At 40.6% G+C, this 17,120-nt stretch overlaps 1 protein-coding gene across 3 annotated transcripts in view; it reads left to right on the plus strand.

Annotated features, from left to right (window-relative positions):
- UHRF2 (ubiquitin like with PHD and ring finger domains 2) overlaps positions 1-17,120 on the plus strand; it is a 179,199-nt gene that overhangs the window by 58,053 nt on the left and 104,026 nt on the right. For all 3 annotated transcript variants that reach the window (XM_075128768.1, XM_048851776.2, XM_048851774.2), the window contains exon 4: positions 11,306-11,524. In XM_075128768.1, the coding sequence (XP_074984869.1) occupies positions 11,306-11,524 (219 nt within the window). The remainder of the gene's footprint in view (positions 1-11,305; positions 11,525-17,120) is intronic.

Here is a 17,120-nt window from a genome sequence, read left to right on the forward strand (position 1 = left end):
GGAAACTAATTTTACCTTTCTCCTATGTGGGTACCCACTGTTCCATTAGTCTAGTACTGATGGGAAATAGCAAGCAGTAATAAAAATCCTGCAAGAAAATTGGGGAGGGGGAGGAGAATAGACATGAGAACCAAAACAAAATTTTATCTACCAATCCACTTTTTTTCTTTTTTAAAGGATTTATTGCAGAACACAGAATTGAAACTAGAAGGCCCTTTATTCAAAAAGTGTGCCAGATGAGGCCAAAAATACTATCTTGTGTGAGCCAAGTAAAGGAAGTTGGCTTAAGACCATGTTAGCTGCAAGGCAGTTTTTATTATATGGTCCTGCTGTACCTTTGAAGTAGCCATTGCACCTTGCCAGATGAGCCCTGTCTGCCCCTGGGGGTCTTCAGTAGACAAAATATTTTCTGGGTGGAAAATATTAGCTGTGTACTCTGTCCCCTATATAAAAGGAGCATTATCATTATTTGTGTGTTTGTAGTGTCTAGCAGCTCTAGTCAGGGACCAGGACCCTGTTGTCCAAGGCACTGTTAATTTGTTTTGAGTTAATCACGATTAATCACGCGGTTAAACAATAATAGAATACCAATTTAAATGTATTATAATATAAATAAATATTTTTGGATTTTTTTTACATTTTCAAATATTGATTTGTTACAACACAATACAAAGTGTACAATCCTTACTTCATATTTTTATTGTGAATATTTAAACTCTAAAAAAGATAAGCAAAAGGAATAGTATTTTTCAAGTTGCCTCATACAAGTGCTATTGTGTAATCTTTCTTCTTACGTTGCAATTTACAATTGCAGATTTTTTTTTTTAAACTGCACTCAAAAATAAAACAATAAAAACTTTAGAGCCTACAAGTCCACTCAGTTCTCCTTCTTGGTCAGCCAAATGCTAAGACAGATAAGTTTGTTTACATTTATGGGAGATTCTGCTGCTTGCTTCTTATTTACAGTGTTACTTGAAAGTGAGAACAGACATTCACATGGTACTGTTATAGCCAGTGTTTCATGGTATTTATTGCCAGATATGCTAAACATTTGTGGGCTTCGATCACCATTCCAGAGGATGTGCTTACATGCTGATGACTGATTCTGCTCTATAATGATCCACAGCAGTGGGGACTGACGCATGTTCATTTTCATCATCTGAGTCAGATGCCACAAACAAATTTTCATTTTCTTTTTTGGTGGTTCAGGTTCAGTAGTTTCTGCATCGCAGTGTTGCTCTTAAGACTTCTGACAACATGTTCCACACCTCGTCCCTCTTCAGATTTTGGAAGGTACCTTCAGATTCTTAAACCTTGGGTCAAGTGCTGTAGCTATCATTAGAAATCTCACATTAATACCTTTTTTGCGTTTTGTCAAGTCTGCAGTGAAAGCGTTCTTAAATCGAGAAACATATGCTGAGTCATCATCCGAGACTGCTATAACATGAAATTTATGGCAGAATGCAGGTAAAACCACAGAGCAGGAGACATACAATTCCCCCGCCAAAGGGTTCAGTCACAGATTTAATTAACACTTTTTTTTTAATGCGTGTCATCCACATGGAAGCAAGTCCTGTGGAATGGTGGCTGAAGCATGAACAGACTTATGAGAGTTTAGCATATCTGATACATAAATATCTTGCAACTTTGGCTACAACAGTACCGTGTGAATGCCCGTTTTCACTCTCAGGTGACACCGTAAATAAGAAGCAGGCAGCATTATATCACATAAATGTAAACAAACATGTTTGTGTCAGCATTTGGCTGACCAAGAAGTAGGACTGAGTGGACTTGTAGGCTCTAAAGTTTTTATTTTATTTTTGAGTGCAGTTTTAAAAAAAAAAATCTACATTTGTAAATTGCAGTTTCACAAGAAAGATGCACTCTAGCACTTGGACAAGTTGACTTGAAAAATACTGTTTGTTTTATCTTTTTTACAGTGCAAATATTTGTAATAAAAACAATATAAAGTGAGCAGTGTACACTGTGTTGTAATTGAAATCAATATATTTGAAAATGCAGGAAAAACATCCAAAAATATTTTAAAGACATGGTATTCTATTGTTTAACAGTGCAATTAAAACGGCAGTTAATTGTGATTATTTTTTAATCTCATGATTAATCAAATTAATTTTAATTGACAGCCCTAAATTATACTACCTTGATCAGATATCAATCGTGCAACTGTTTCTTTAGGTTGTGGGACAGAGTATAAGGAAAAGTATTGATCCAAGTGAAAAGCCATATTCCCCTTAGGAACAAATGGAGGAAGTGGCATAAAGACTATCCTGTCAAGGAAAATGGTAGATAAGGGCTTTTTGATTAGTGTCCCAAGTTTGCCCACTCTTCTAGCTGAAGAGACTGCTAAGAGGAAAACCATCTTGACACGGATGCTTCTCCCTTTGGCTCAGAGAGAGGATTAGCGGGGATTGGCAATACAAAGTTGAGGTTCCTGAATAATGGGTGGGGTAGATGTCTTTGAGAAACTTACTTATGAAATCTGGAAATGTACAGCTGAAGCAGTATGTTGGAATTTGATTAGTGAGACCTCAAAGTTTCCAGAGCTGAGACTTGCACTTTCTGATAAATTGGACTTGGAACCAAACCAAAGTAATCTTGAAATTTCTCCTAGATCTCTTTAGTGAAGAGATGTAGGAAATGTACCTTCTTTCCCACATAACAGTGGGACTGTTCCCCAAATCCTCTGTAAACTTACTTAATTGGTGTGTTTCTGGTTTTAATAAGAAATCTAGATTCTGGGAATAATCCTTATAAAGGAGGTGAGACTACTCAGGTTCCAGGCAGTATGTCTCAAATTGTGCAAAGATCTGTTAGTAAGATTGCTTTGGTGAGTGAAATCTCCAGAAGGATCCATGGTTGATGAGACTTCTTCAGATGTCTATTTAGGAACCACATACCTCTAGGTCCGTATGAGTGATGATTGTCTTTACTTGGCACTAGTCATCTTGGCGGTCAGAAAAGGGCGGGGGAGTCATGAGCCAGACATCATGTCCGGGAGAATGACAATATGCCTTCTCTGCAGACCTTGGGATGTGGGGGGAGATGGCTTGGGACCCCGTTGGTGCTGGATAGGGGGAGGGTTGGCAGGACTCGCAGGGGCTCCCTACCCGGCACCGCGTGTCCCTGCAGCTCCGAGGCGGCAGAGGCGGAGCCAAGGGGCTTCGTGTGCTGCTCCCGCCACGACCACCAGCTGCACAGCTCTGATTGGCTGGGACCCGAAGCCAATGGGAGCTGCCAGTGCGGGCAGCTCCGAGTCCTTTTGCCCCTCTGCCTAGGAGCTGCAGGGCCTTGCCAGTGGGAGCCAGGGAGCCCCCCACCCCAAGGTAAATGCCCCTCTGCCCACTCCAACCTCCTGCCCCTAGTCCTGAACCCCTTCCTACACACCCAAACTGCCGCTGCTGCAGAAGTAACGGGAAGTCACGGAATCTGTGATTTCCATGACATCCATGACAGACTCGCAGCCTTACTTATGAACTCCAGTACCTGTATACAATGGTACAGCTTGAACTCTCCTGTTAGTAGCATTTTTCTGGGTTCAATCAGTAAGGGCTTTGTCTATACGAACATTTAGATCATGGCAAGTTGTGGTGTAAATCTACCCTGCACTAGCCTCCTGTGAACTGTGTGTGTGTTGGGGGGACACCCTGCTGCCACCACTCAGTAAATGTTCCATAGTGCACTTTGATTTGCTCCCTTTCAAAGTGGGATAGACGAGCCCTAGGAGCCCACATTCTGCATTATTTAGAGAAAAATGAATTAGATTTTTTACCAAATCCTCCTGTTTGAATGAATGAATTTTTTTTCTTTTGCTCCTCTTTCTTGCCCAATTTATTGAGGGGTGAGGGAAGCATGACTTTGTAGAAGCCTCTAAAGAGAAGGAAGAGTCAGCTATGTCTTTTCGATCAGTGATTCTAAACCTTTTTGGGCTCAGGATCCATTTGTAAATGTTTATGGCCTGTCGTGACCCAGTAAACAGTTTGGGGGTGCAGCCCCTAGGGTGGTTTTGGCTGGGTCCTACCTACTGGGAGGGGAGGGGAGGGGAGTTGGTTGCTGCCTGGCATTCACCCCACAGTTGCAGCTCCTGTGCTGTGGGACTGGCTGGACTTGGCTCTCTGCTTTGGGCATTGCAACCTCGGGGGTTGCGGTGCCAGTCAGGTTTGGCCCTGCCCCCCGACTGGATCAAATTTATCTGAGTGGAGTTTTGACCTGGCTCAGGGAGTACAGTGCCACTTACTCAAATTTGGCTTACCTGGACTCCTGTTGTCATGACAGCTGGGCCAAACCCTAAGTGGCTCTGGGACACTGGAGGTTGCAGTGCCTGGAGCAGGGAAGCGAGCCCAGCCAGCCCTGTGGGACAGGACCCACAGGAGCTGCCACGTAACCCTTTGAAACATTCTGTTGACCCAGTTTTGGGTCCCAACCCACAGGTTGGGAAACCCTGTTTTAGATTACCATAATGGTAAATGGCTGAACTGGTAAAGAGGAACAGATCCAAAGGGTTGGGTTTGTGGGGGGTGATGTCTCTGCCTGTGGTTGGTGAAAAAGATATTTGTAAGTCCAAATTCACATAATGGCAGACAGACCAAGAACCAAAATTCCTTTCCATTTTGGTAGTGTTAATGTGAAGTAATAGTACATTTAACATTTATTTTTAAAAAGGAAATGAATAGGAAAAACTTTAGTTAGGTCTGTGGTAAGATACTGTAGAATATACCCTTAATTTAGAAGTTGCAAAGATCTTTAATTTTTGAAGATATGCTGTAATGTTGTTGTTCAGTTAGGTGTGTTACACATTTCTGATTGTGTATTTAAAAACTCTTTTTTAAAAAAAAATTGTAATGAGCTTGGGTTTTGTTTAAATTACAAATATGGGGAAAATTAAATAGGAGTTGTAACAACTTGAGTCTTAGAACTGACCTTGTATATCGTTGTAGCAAAAAAAAGTCCTGACGTCCTGTTTTGGTTCCAGTATGTGAATTTAGAGTCTTTTCTCTTCTGTTACATCAGCTTCTGATGGTGGATGGGAAAAGGATTAAAGGATACTCTGGAATTTCTTGGTGCCAGGAAAAGATTTTTGTATAGTGACATAGGGTTAATACATTTCTCTGTATCACATGTTAGGAATGCTCAAATACCGCCTGTGGCCAAGGAAGACTGGAAACTTTCTTTATAGGCAACCAGGGCTTTGGAGCTCCGCTCCAGCTCCAGGCAAAACCTGCAGCTCCAGAGCTGCTCCATGCTCCAGCTCTGGGCTCCGCTCCAAAGCTCCATGGGCAACTGATTGCTAAGAAAGGTTTCCATAGAGATGTGAGACCACATGAGAATTTTGCTATGTTAGTATTAAGATTTAAAATTAGAAGTAGGTTCAGTAAGGATACAGCTAAAAAAGAAAGTTTCTTTTGTGCAATATCTGTTAATCCTTATTATTCCTTTTTTGTCTTTCTCCTTTTTAAATATTATATGCTTAAGCTTATAACTTAAAAAAACCCATACTGGAGCCCTTTGTGAATTTAATTTCTAAAGAACTTTTGTAGCTTGAGGTTACTATATCAGATTTTCTACAGCTGCGGTAAACCAAACTTAGTGGTACAACTAAGGGTATGTCTACACTGAAATTAAACATCCATGACCAGCCCATATCAGCTGATTTGTGTGTGTGTGTGGGGGCTCAGTCTACAAGGCTGTTTAATTATAGTTCAGACTTGGGCTGGTGCTGGGCTCTGGGACTCTTCCCTGCTCGTGTAGTCCCATGGCTCAGGCTGGAGCTCAAGACCAAACATCCACACTGCAATTAAACAGCCTTGTATCTCGAGCCCTATAAGCCTGAGTCAGCTGACACAGCCAGCCACAGGTGTTTAATTGCAGAGTGAATGTACTCTAAGAGCAGAATTTAGCTCATTGTCAATTTATTTACTTATGGGGGAATTTTGTGCCACTGTGCATGCACAGAATTTGCTTTGCTTCCCTGCAGAAAAATGACTTTCTGATTGGGAAGTAAAGGGAAGCCACAAGACCGATCATGCAACCCTCTCCAGCAGTATGTTTTGGGTGCCCAAGGCAGCTGGCAGAGGTGTAAATCACTGTGGAGTGGGTGGTGGGAGTGGGGAAGACCTAGCTGGTGACTACCACCCTTTGCTGGGCTCAGCTTAGTCCTGCCTGGGCTGGGGAGGACGGGACTTCCTCTTTCCGTGCATAGCATCCGGGCTTATGTCAGACCCACCCCCAGATTTCTCCCCCGGTTATAGGAAGCTCTGCCAACTCTTCCCCCCCGTGCTTCCTGCACCAACCAAGCCCCACTCCCGCTGCACCTGGACCACTCCAACAAGCCACCTGCACCTGGATCCCCTTGTACTGAGCACCAACCAGCTGCACCTGGATCCCCACTGCACTGAGCTCCCCACATCCAAACCCAGTAATCTCCCACCTCTGTGCAGCCAGTGGCCTGTGCACCCAAATGCCATGCTGGAGTCTCCACATTTATTTGACAAATAAAATTTGAAAAAATTTAAAATATTGTGTGCAGAATTTTTAATTTTTTGGTGCAGAATGCTCTCAGGAGTATGTATTATATAGGTAGGAAATCTGCTGAAGAGCACACAACTTCTGTTACCTCCTGTAGGATATGACAGAAGCTTTAAAAAGAAGAAAGGCAATAAAGAAGAAAATACCTTTTACTAGCCTCATTTGAGTCTATGAATAGTTCTAGTATTAGGATTCTGTTAATCTACTTTCTTTAGTGAAAATAATTGAGAAAATTTTGTAATGTTTTCATAGTTTTGGTGTTCTCAAAAGATTTTCTTTTGTTCCTTTGTATATCTGCTCATTTACACTGCCCTACGTTTTTTTCTTTTCCTAACGCTGTAGTGGCATATTTTACCACAATAATTGAGGTCTAGATTTTATAGTCTTGTGTTTAGAGGTGTATAAATAAGCTGAATTTTTTTTTAAAGTAAAGCCAGATAAAAGTAGGCATACTGTCTGAGGTCTGATCTAAACCTGAAATGGGTATGATTTGTTTTATCCTTTCTCTTCCTACCTCTTCTGTTTTGTGTTTTGTTTTTCTGGGGAAGGAGATTTTTGAGGGATAGGATAGGGAACTTACTGGTTGGTAGAATTCCACCATTCTTCATATTAGAAGTCAGACTTTACTATAGAAGTACAAATTGTTATTATTATTTATTATTCTCAATAATTAGCCCTATGCCTGATAGTATTTTCAGAAGCAGGCCTTTGGGATCGTAAACCTCAATGCAGCTGAAATTTTTTTGGCCCTATGGGAGGCAGATTCTATTTAATAGACCCACCTTTTATAAAACTAGAGCAATCCACTGCTAAAAAGTTGCATAATAATTTGGGAGGTGGCAAATGGAAATAACCTTATTCTTCTGCAGTACGTATCACTGGTCTTGTTTAATTTTATCCCAACCCTTGCCTACACAACAAACGAGTTAATCTACCTTGAACACATGAAAAGTGGATTGATTTCACATGTCCATTCCACTATAGGTGTTTGTGTGCTCTAGTGCACAGTTGTTGGAGAATTTTTACCCTTAACAATACCCATTGGGGCAGCCCAAACACCATCTGCTGTCTTGCACACACTATGCAGGCATAAAAGGCAGAGCTCCCCCAGTGCCCCCTCAGTTCCTTCCTACCGCCCGTGATAATTGTTGGAACTCCTGGTCCTTGCTTCTGCAGGTCTTTACTTGTTACGTGTAAATAGTACCTCGTATAGTTTAGTTTAGTTTAAAAATAATTTGTGGTTGTGGTGGTTTTTGTTTTATGTGGTTCTGCTATCCAGTTTGGGTACTAGCCCCGGTGTCAGATATGTTGTGGTCTCTGCGTTTCAAACGCTGTCACTCTTGTGGCATGGCAATGCTTAATAGTGACCCTCACCGCAGCTGCCTTAAGAGCTTGGGGAGGCTCATAAAAGTGACAAGTGTGGCATTTGTAAGTAGGGGAGAGGAGGAGACAAAGCAATCAAATTAAAAAGTCTGTTGATGGAGTTGTTGCTACAGCCTCCATCTGAGCCCTCTATCTTGGTCCAAATACTGACCAACTCAGCATTAGTCAGTAGCACACTACTGAAGTCTTCAAAGAGGAAGCATTCCCAAAAGTGCACATTCCCGGAGCCCAGCGTGGGCCTGCTGAGACTGGCTCCCGAAGCATCTCCTCCTGCCACAGTACTGTCGAGTATGTTCCCATTACCGTCTACTCCTGAGGCGTTTGAGGCTGCAAGAGAATTGAGGTTGTCACCATCACCAGGGGTTCTAGAGACTCTTGGCACTGGCGCCTGAGGGGTGTCTCCTGCGTCATCACCTCCATACTAAGTAGCTCCATCGGATGTGGCTATCAGGGTGCCAGATAGGTCGAGACCATCTCGGGGAAAGCCATAGATGATCTCTCTGGCTCACCTTTCTTCAGAGACTGCCTTCTTTACTGGTACCAACGTGTACGGTACCACCTTGGTCTCAGCAATAAAGTTCTTACTCATCGCACACTGAAGTGGATTCCTATGTATCCCAACCTAGCCAGTCCCATCAGGAGGAATGGCCACCCTGATTTCTGCCTCAGTACCAGTAGGGAGGGATTGTTGGGCTATGCATAGTTGGGGACTTGAGCTGTGCCAGTGGCCCTTTTGGAATCCATGGGCTCCCCCACCAAACAAGAGCATCCCCACAACCATCTCAGCCAACTCCATTTACTGGGAGTCAGGAGCATTGTCTCTGCAACCACCATAGCATCACTACCAAGCAGAGTCAGGGTCTCTCACACGATCAGCCAGAAGAGGAACAGGAACTGGACCTGCTCCTAGTACTGGTAGCACCCCTCTTCCTCATTCCCAGATGAACCTATTTCTTCACCTCGGGACAATTTTAAGACTCATTAGGAGGAGTTGAGGAGAATGGCTATGGCCCTAGATATCCAACCAGAGGAGGTCAAGGAAAAATCTCTCAAACTGGTGGACATTTTGACATCTGCAGCTCTAGCTTGAATAGCTCTACTGATTAATTGAGACTGTCTTACAATCTACCAGAGTCCTCTGGCAGACCCCAGCTTCCCTGCCTCCAACTCCAAAAATAGTGGAGAGATGTGGTTGTGGTGGTGGTGGTAGCATTCCTCTGGAGGTTGTGTCACTGATGGTGGTCAGCATTCACATAATCTGATCCACCTTTGACATGCTAGGCCTCCTGATCAAATCAGACAAGTCAGTCATGTCTCCAATGTAGAAAATAGAATTTATTGGTATGGTCCTGGATTTGACAGATGCCAGGGCTTTATGGCTTTAGACAAGATTTTGTACAATTCAAAGCCTTATTCTGGACTTGAAGGCTTATCCTCTCACCGTGGTGAGAAGCTGTTTAAGGGGATGGGGCACATGGCAGTGTGTACTTATGTGGTCCAGTACACCAGACTGAGCCTGGGACTCCATCAGGACTGGGTGGCAGAGGTATATTCTCCAAGAAAGAACCACATAGACATGTTAGTGCACATATCAAGTCACATCTTACCCTCTCTAGATGGGTGGACACATCTGGTCACTGTATGCAAGGGAGTTACTTTTGCCCCACCTCAGCACTCTTGCCTTTGTCACAGATGCCTCCGACATGGGGTTGGGGGCTCATCTGGGACACTTGCAGACATAGGGTCTCTGGTCACCCCAAGATCTCAGTCTACGCACAAACATCCGGGAGCTGTGGGCCATCTGTTTAGCTTGCATGGAGTTCCTTTCTCACATCAGGCAAATGGATGTATTGGTGTTGATCGACAATATAATTGCTGTGTTTTATGTAAACGAGCAGGGAGAAGCCTGGTCCTCACTGCTCTGTTGGGAAGCAGTCCTGTCTGTATATTTCTGAAAGTGACCCATGGCCTGGGGGTTCAAAATACCCTGGCAGATTACCTGAGCAGGTTGTTTTTCAATCATTCCAAATGATCCTGTCACTCAGACATAGGAACATCCATTTTCCAGTTCTGGGCAGCTCCCCAGGTGGAGGAGTTTGCAACAAGGAATAACACAACACCTTAGGTTTGCTGACAGATGCGTTTTTACTGCTGTGGTCTTCTCTCTTCCCCCCCATGTTCCTCTTCTGCTCAGAGTTCTGTGCAAGAATGGATCTATACAGAGGATTTAAGGAGAGTATGTTCTTATACTAAGTAGTTGGCTCCTCCAAAAGCCTGAGCACACTCTATGCTCATGCCATTTTACTGTAGCTATCTTTCAAATAGATATCACTACATTACTCCTGCTAAATAGGTATTGCCCAAGTTAAAGGAATGGAGCTCATTAGAAGTATTTACAGTACAATTCTAGTGTGGTGTATGTCTGTGCTGGAATAATATGCCCCACCACTTAGAGGAAAATAAGATTGATTGCTTGTAAAAACCTAGCAATTCACGTGTCTCCTTAAAATAACTTAAAAAAAAAATGGGGTTTTATTAAAAAATGAAAAACTCTGTGATTTAATAGATCTTTAATTCTTCAGGAAGCCTTTTTTACAATATTGCAATCCTTACTACATGGTTGGTGAGAGAAATTCTTAAATATGGTACTGTTTAGTTTTTTAGATTTTATCATTTACTAAAGTGCTAATCACTAAAATAAAAGGAGAAACATTTTAAAACTATCAGCCATTTTATATGATAGGGAGTCCAAGAAACATTCTTTCTGTGATTAGTAGTGTTTATTTGCTTGTCTCTGGAATTTGTCTACTTACTGTTTGATGAACAAATGTATACTTTTTTTCCTATGCTATCTTCATCTTGCATAATTTTGTTGGTAAATGCTGTACACGTAGGGCTGGATTTTCAAAAACGGTGTTGCCATTGAAGTCAAGGGGAATTTCCCCATTGACTTTAATGGGGGTAGAGTTAGACTAGTATCTTGAAAATCCCATTTCTAATCTTTGTTTCTTTTCATTGTGGGAATGTTTGGGCATTTTGCTATTGACCCTAGTAGGAGGAAGACTGGGACAGGTTAATACTCAGATTTTAAATTTTTTTAGCATCTTTCTAGCAAAAACCTTACATAAACATGATTCTTTGTGTGGTTTTGATTAAAACTGTTTTTCAAATCCGAAGTAGCCAGGACCATAGTCAGAGAACAGGCAAAAATGTCAAAATAACAGAAATCCTATTTTCAAAAGTAATTTAGGAGTCCAAAACACTTTTGAAAATGGGGCTCAGGCTCTTAAGTCAGTTGAGGCACTTTTTAAAATTTTACCCTTTGATTCATTTCATATAATAGTGGAAGTACTAATTTGTAACTTTTTTCCCCCCCAAGGTATCCAGAGAATGGTATAGTAGAAATGGGTGCCAATAATCTTCGACCACGAGCAAGAACCATTTTGAAGTGGAGTGAACTCAATGTGGGTGATATGGTGATGGTTAACTACAATGTAGAGACTCCAGAAGAGAGAGGATTCTGGTTTGATGCAGAAATTACCTCTCTGAGGGAAATCTCAAGGACTAACAAAGAAGTTCATGCCAAAATTCTTCTGGGGTAAGATTATATTGACCAGTTTTGAAAGCATGCAGGAAAAAAAAAGAAATCAGTTTTGGCCATTACATTTCATTAGATTAAAAATTTAACTTTCCGTTTTACCTCTGTATCTGTCTGGATCCTGGAATTACTCGAATTTTTTAGCAGATGGAAACTTTTTAGGATCAATGCATTTAGAATGTGGTTGTCTTCTCTTGTGCCCCTCCCGCCATGTTTCTTTTGTTCTTTGATTGATTGAATTGCCAGGGCTAATCTTATTGCGTGATCTGTTATCTGTGATCCCATTGGATCAGACTAGTAACATGTTTTCCTTCAATACTACCAAGGCTGAAGCATCTATTTTCAGTGGATTTTTTTTGTTCAGGCCCTTTGGGAATTTCCAGATCCTAATGGGTGACAGTTATCTTTGGCACTCTAGACAGACTTCTCAGTCTGCTAGTAGAATGTTCAGGGCCAGATGGTTCGTAGGTTAATGGTGGAATGGAAGAAAACAAACTCTTTGAGATTCCTATATAGACAAATTCAGCTACTTCACTGAATCTTATACAAGGTGCTTGAGGACAGCTCTTCAGAGGCTGAATTTACTTCAAGTCTGTAGTACAGAATTTTGAGGTAAGCAATGAGATTGCCTTTTTCCCACTCTGTCATTTTCTCTTAGTGCTATAATTGAGGATATCTGAGTTCTGTGTTGACTTCATGGTGAATTTTGGGCAGATAAGCATCCTTTCCTTCACCCTAGAGTATTTTTGCTAACAAGTCTGCTTCAGGGTTTAGCAATGAAGGCTGTAAAGCCTTTGGAATACATTTAGAACATTTTTCTCAACACAGGACTCTTCATGTGACTCAGAGTTACATATTTTAATCTGGATATAGAAATTTCTGTTTCAATAGTCCTTCATAATATGCCTATTTAATGTAAATATCCTTGATCTTAAATTTGAAGTATTATCTATCTGTTTCAAAATCCTCCCCTTTTGGATGTGCTAACCAAGACAGTCAAATAACTTTCTTTTTGTCCATTTTATTAGGAGATAGAAGGTTATTACCTTCAGTATCTTCTGCTGAACTATAACTTAATGGGCGGAAATCTATGATTTGTGGACATGGCCAAAATCTAGTTTGATGCTAACTATATTCTCTGTATAGTTCTCAATTATAGTGCTTCAAGTGATTGTCCACATAGATTCTGCTTTTGGTGCACATGGATTACATGTGTGTGTGCGATCTGATTATTTTTGGGTAGCAGCGTTCATTAGGGCCACACCGGTGCGCTGGATGGTCTCATGCCCTCCACCGAGAACATAAAGGGTGGAGTAGTCCCAGCAACCCTATAGGTCCTTCTTACTACCCATTGCTGGAAATTGCAACCCTTGGCAATATCCACTTTTCTTGCACACTGTGCCTTTCACTTTAGATTTTAGGACTAGTTGATTAGTTAGTTTTAGTTCATAAACTAAATTTCCTTTTGCATGTTGGCATATATATTTTTTAAAAATAGTTGTTTAGGTCAATTAAGTATCATTTAGCTTTGACAGCCCTCTGTATAAGGGTTCTAGGATCATAGCAGAGGCTGAGTTACCAGTCTACAAGAGCTGTTACTTATGTGACTCCACTATGCTTATAAATGATGGGCACTCCTTGTGTTTCATTTGCCTTGTGGAAGAACACATTATGCATTATTCCTTTTCCAAGCATACCCGGAAGGTGAGAGATATGAAACTGAAACTCTTCCTGACAGAGAAGTTGATGCAGTCCTCCTCGGATCACATACCTCTGGCATGTTTTGCCTTGCTGTGTAGACAAGCTCTTAATTTAGCAGTCGTCTTTGAAGCAGGACTCCTCTCTCTTCCCCACATTATTTCCAGCAGTAAGATGACAGAAAGAGTAGAGAGCAAATACAAGGTCAAAAAATGCACTAATTGTTCTTCCATATTTTCAGCCCTGAATAGAGCAGTTCTGCTTGTTTTGCCATCCACAGGAGTAGGATGAGGCCTCAGTTTTATGAGGAAAGGCGAATCCTCCTACAGCAATCCAGAGGATTTCTTGTATCCACTCCCAGCTGTCATGCAGTTAAGGTCTGTGGTGAGTTGGTTGAGCAGAGCGTGGAAACTTGCTTTTTTTCTTTCTCTGGAAACAGTCGCCATAGGATTTTTAGACAATGCCACAGCAACACATGATCAATAGAGTAAAATAACTAGTCCTATGACTTTATAAACCCAGCTAATATTCCCTCTTTAGCAGAGTGAACAATCACTTGCTTAATGACTTCTTCAGGTGGCATTTAAAGCAGAAGTTGTTCTTCTACAGAATGCCTTATTCAGCAGCCTGCTTCCAGCTTGGTGGTGGTGATAATTTCCAGGGACTGAATGTCTTTACAACCTTCCCCCACATGATCTCCATATCCATTTATTCCATAGACCCAGACCCACTCTTCAGGAATCCTATAAGACTATTAAAATGATCATATCTCTAAGAAAACAAGTGGGCTACTTACTTTCAATCCCTATTATTTACTGAATTGTTGAGTGGGTATTATTCTTTTAGACACTTCTCCAAACAAGGATTGAGTCTGTGCTTAATACAATACATAATTTCAGTGAGTGACAGTCCTTGTATAATAAATATGAGATGTATTTGTGGGCTTTTTGTTTGCTTTTGATTTGTGGTGTTTTTTCCCAATATTTCAAGTGTTTGTCTCCATCTACAAGTTACCCTTCTTTGGGGATTTACGTTGTATCATTGCCAATTCGTATTTGTAACAGTAGTCCATAAAATTAATTTAGTTCTTCTTACTCTTTTCTGTTTTGAATATTTTGAGGGCAGCACAACTTCTTCTCACTCTATATATTAAGATTCTTTAGGAAATCTTTACTTAGTTACGGTCTTGAAAGCTAAGTGTGATGTGCTTTTTGGAAATGCTTTTTGAGAACTATCTTACATTAGACAGGTAACTGAATTAATGGCATTTTCTTTACTCTTTCATTTCTTTAATTTTTAACAGCTAGAACATTCCTGACAACAAGTGCTTGGATTCTATCTAAAAGTGCATAGGAATTGTCAATCAAAAAACAATTGATAGTGGTATTGTTATTACCACTATAAATATAGTTGATCCAGAATTATTCCAGAGTATTTCATAGAATCTCTGTATAGGATGACTTCATCCATCTGTTAGGAAAAATGTGGTATTCTTGGCTAGAATTTTAAAATTAAGATGCTCAGGACTGTGGGCTACTGTTGTGTATACAAATTGAATAATTACACGTCCAAAAAGATTAGGTGGGTAGCTAACTAATAATTTGCATGTACATTTATCTTCTTTGTACGCACAGTAGAAATAACAAGATGTGCCAGTGGAGGTGTACTTTTCTGCATAGCTTTTTTGCACTGACGTCAGACCTCTACTTTTTGAATATTTGATCCCAATATTACACAGTATTTTTTGGGGAAAGGAAGTGAAAATATCAGTTGATAGTACAGGCTATATTTTAGGGCTGTTGAGCGATTAATTGCGGTGTTAACAATAGAATGCCATTTATTTTAAATATTTTTGGATGTTTACTACATTTTCAAATATATTAATTTCAGTTACAACACAGAATACAAAGTGTACAGTGCTCTCTTCATATTTATTTTTTGATTATAAGTATTTGCACTGTAAACAAAAAAAATTTTTTTAATTCACCTCATACAAGTACTGTAGTGCGATCTCTTTATCATGAAAGTTGAACATACAAATGTAGAATTATGTCCAAAAAAACCCTGCATTCAAAAATTAAACAATATAAAACTTTAGAGCCTACAAGTCCACTCGTCCTACTTCTTGGTCAGCCAATCACTCAGACAAACAAGGTTGGTTACAATTTTCAGGAGATAATGCTGCCCGCTTCTTGTTTACAATGTCACTTGAAAGTGAGAACAGGCGTTAGTATGGCACTGTTGTAGCTGGCGTTGCAAGATATTTACATGCCAAATGCTCTGAAGATTCATATATCCCTTCATGCTTCAACCACCATTCCAGAGAACATGCTTCCATGCTGATGATGGGTTCTGCTTGATAATAATCCAAAGTAGTGTGGACTGATGCATGTTTATTTTCATCATCTGAGTCAGATGCCACCAGCAGAAGATTAATTTTCTTTTTTGGTGGTTTGGGTTCTGTAGTTTCCGCATCAGTGTGTTGCTCTTTTAAGACTTCTCAAAGCATGCTGCACACCTTGTCCCTCTCCGATTTTTGGACGGCACTTCAGATTCTTAAACCTTGGGTTGAGTGCTGTAGCTATTTTTAGAAATCTCACATTGGTACCTTCTTTGCATTTTGTCAAATCTGCTATGAAAGTGTTCTTAAAACGAAAATGTGCTGGGTCATCATCCAAGACTGCTAAGCTAACATGAAATTATATGCAGAATGCAGGTAATACAGAGCAGGAGACATACAATTCTCCCCCCGAAGGAGTACAGTCACAAATTTAATTGACACATCTTTTTAACAAGCTCCATCAGCATGGAAGCATGTCCTTTGGAATGGTGGCTGAAGCATGGAAGGGGCATACAAATGTTTAGCATACCTGGCATGTAAACACCTTGCAACTCTGACTACAAAAGTACCATGCAAAAGCCTGTTCTCACTTTCAGGTGACACTGTAGAAAAGAAGCAGGTAGCAGTGTCTCCTGTCAATGTAAACAAACTTGTTTGTCTTAGCGATTGACAGAATAAGAAGTAGGACTGAGTGGACTTGTAGACTTTAAAGTTTTACACTGAGTTGTTTTTGAGTGCAATTATGTAACCAAAAAAAATCTGCCTTTGTAAGTTTCACTTTCACGATAAAGAGTTTGCACTTCAGTACTTTTGAGGTGAATTGAAAACTACTATTTCTTTTATCATTTTTACAGTGCATATATTTGTAATAAAAATAATATAAAGTGAGCACTGTACATTTTGTATTCTCTGTAGTTGAAATCAATATTGAAAATGTAGAAAAACATCCAAAAATATTTATTAAATTTCAATTGGTATTCTATTGTTAGAAGTGCGTCTAATCGCCATTAATTTTTTTGAGTTAATTGCATGAGTTAACTGCGATTGACAGCCCTACTATATTTTGATAGTATGGAAATAAACAAACAAGTATTTAGAGTTCAAATAGGGCTGTCATTCTGAAGAAAAAAAAACCACCAGGATCTTTAATATCTTTGTGGTCCCTCTTGAGACCGTGTAAGGGTGCTGCTATCCTGACCCCCTTCAGTTCCTTCTTCCACCCACAGTCTGAGTTAGAATGCCCTGTAGCATTTTCCTCTGCCCTTTTTGGACAGTCACCTAGTCAGCATCTATTGCTCTGTAAACAGTTGGCAGTTACTACCCTGTACTTAGGTTTTCCTTTAAAATTTATTTTTTGCTCTGTTTTTATTCTTTCTTAGTTGGTGCTGGGCACCAAGGGTACGCAGCACTTTCTAAGCTTCAAGCACTATCTATCACGTGGGGCTTCTTTTCCCAATAGTACCACGGATCCCCCCCCCCCACTTTTTTTATGTTGTGCCTTGGTGAGGGGGACACTAAAGAGAGATGTGCATCTGCTTATCCTTTGGCAAGCATATG

Source organism: Caretta caretta, chromosome 5, assembly GCF_965140235.1.
Source record: "Caretta caretta isolate rCarCar2 chromosome 5, rCarCar1.hap1, whole genome shotgun sequence".
NCBI classification, from domain to species: Eukaryota; Metazoa; Chordata; order Testudines; family Cheloniidae; genus Caretta; species Caretta caretta.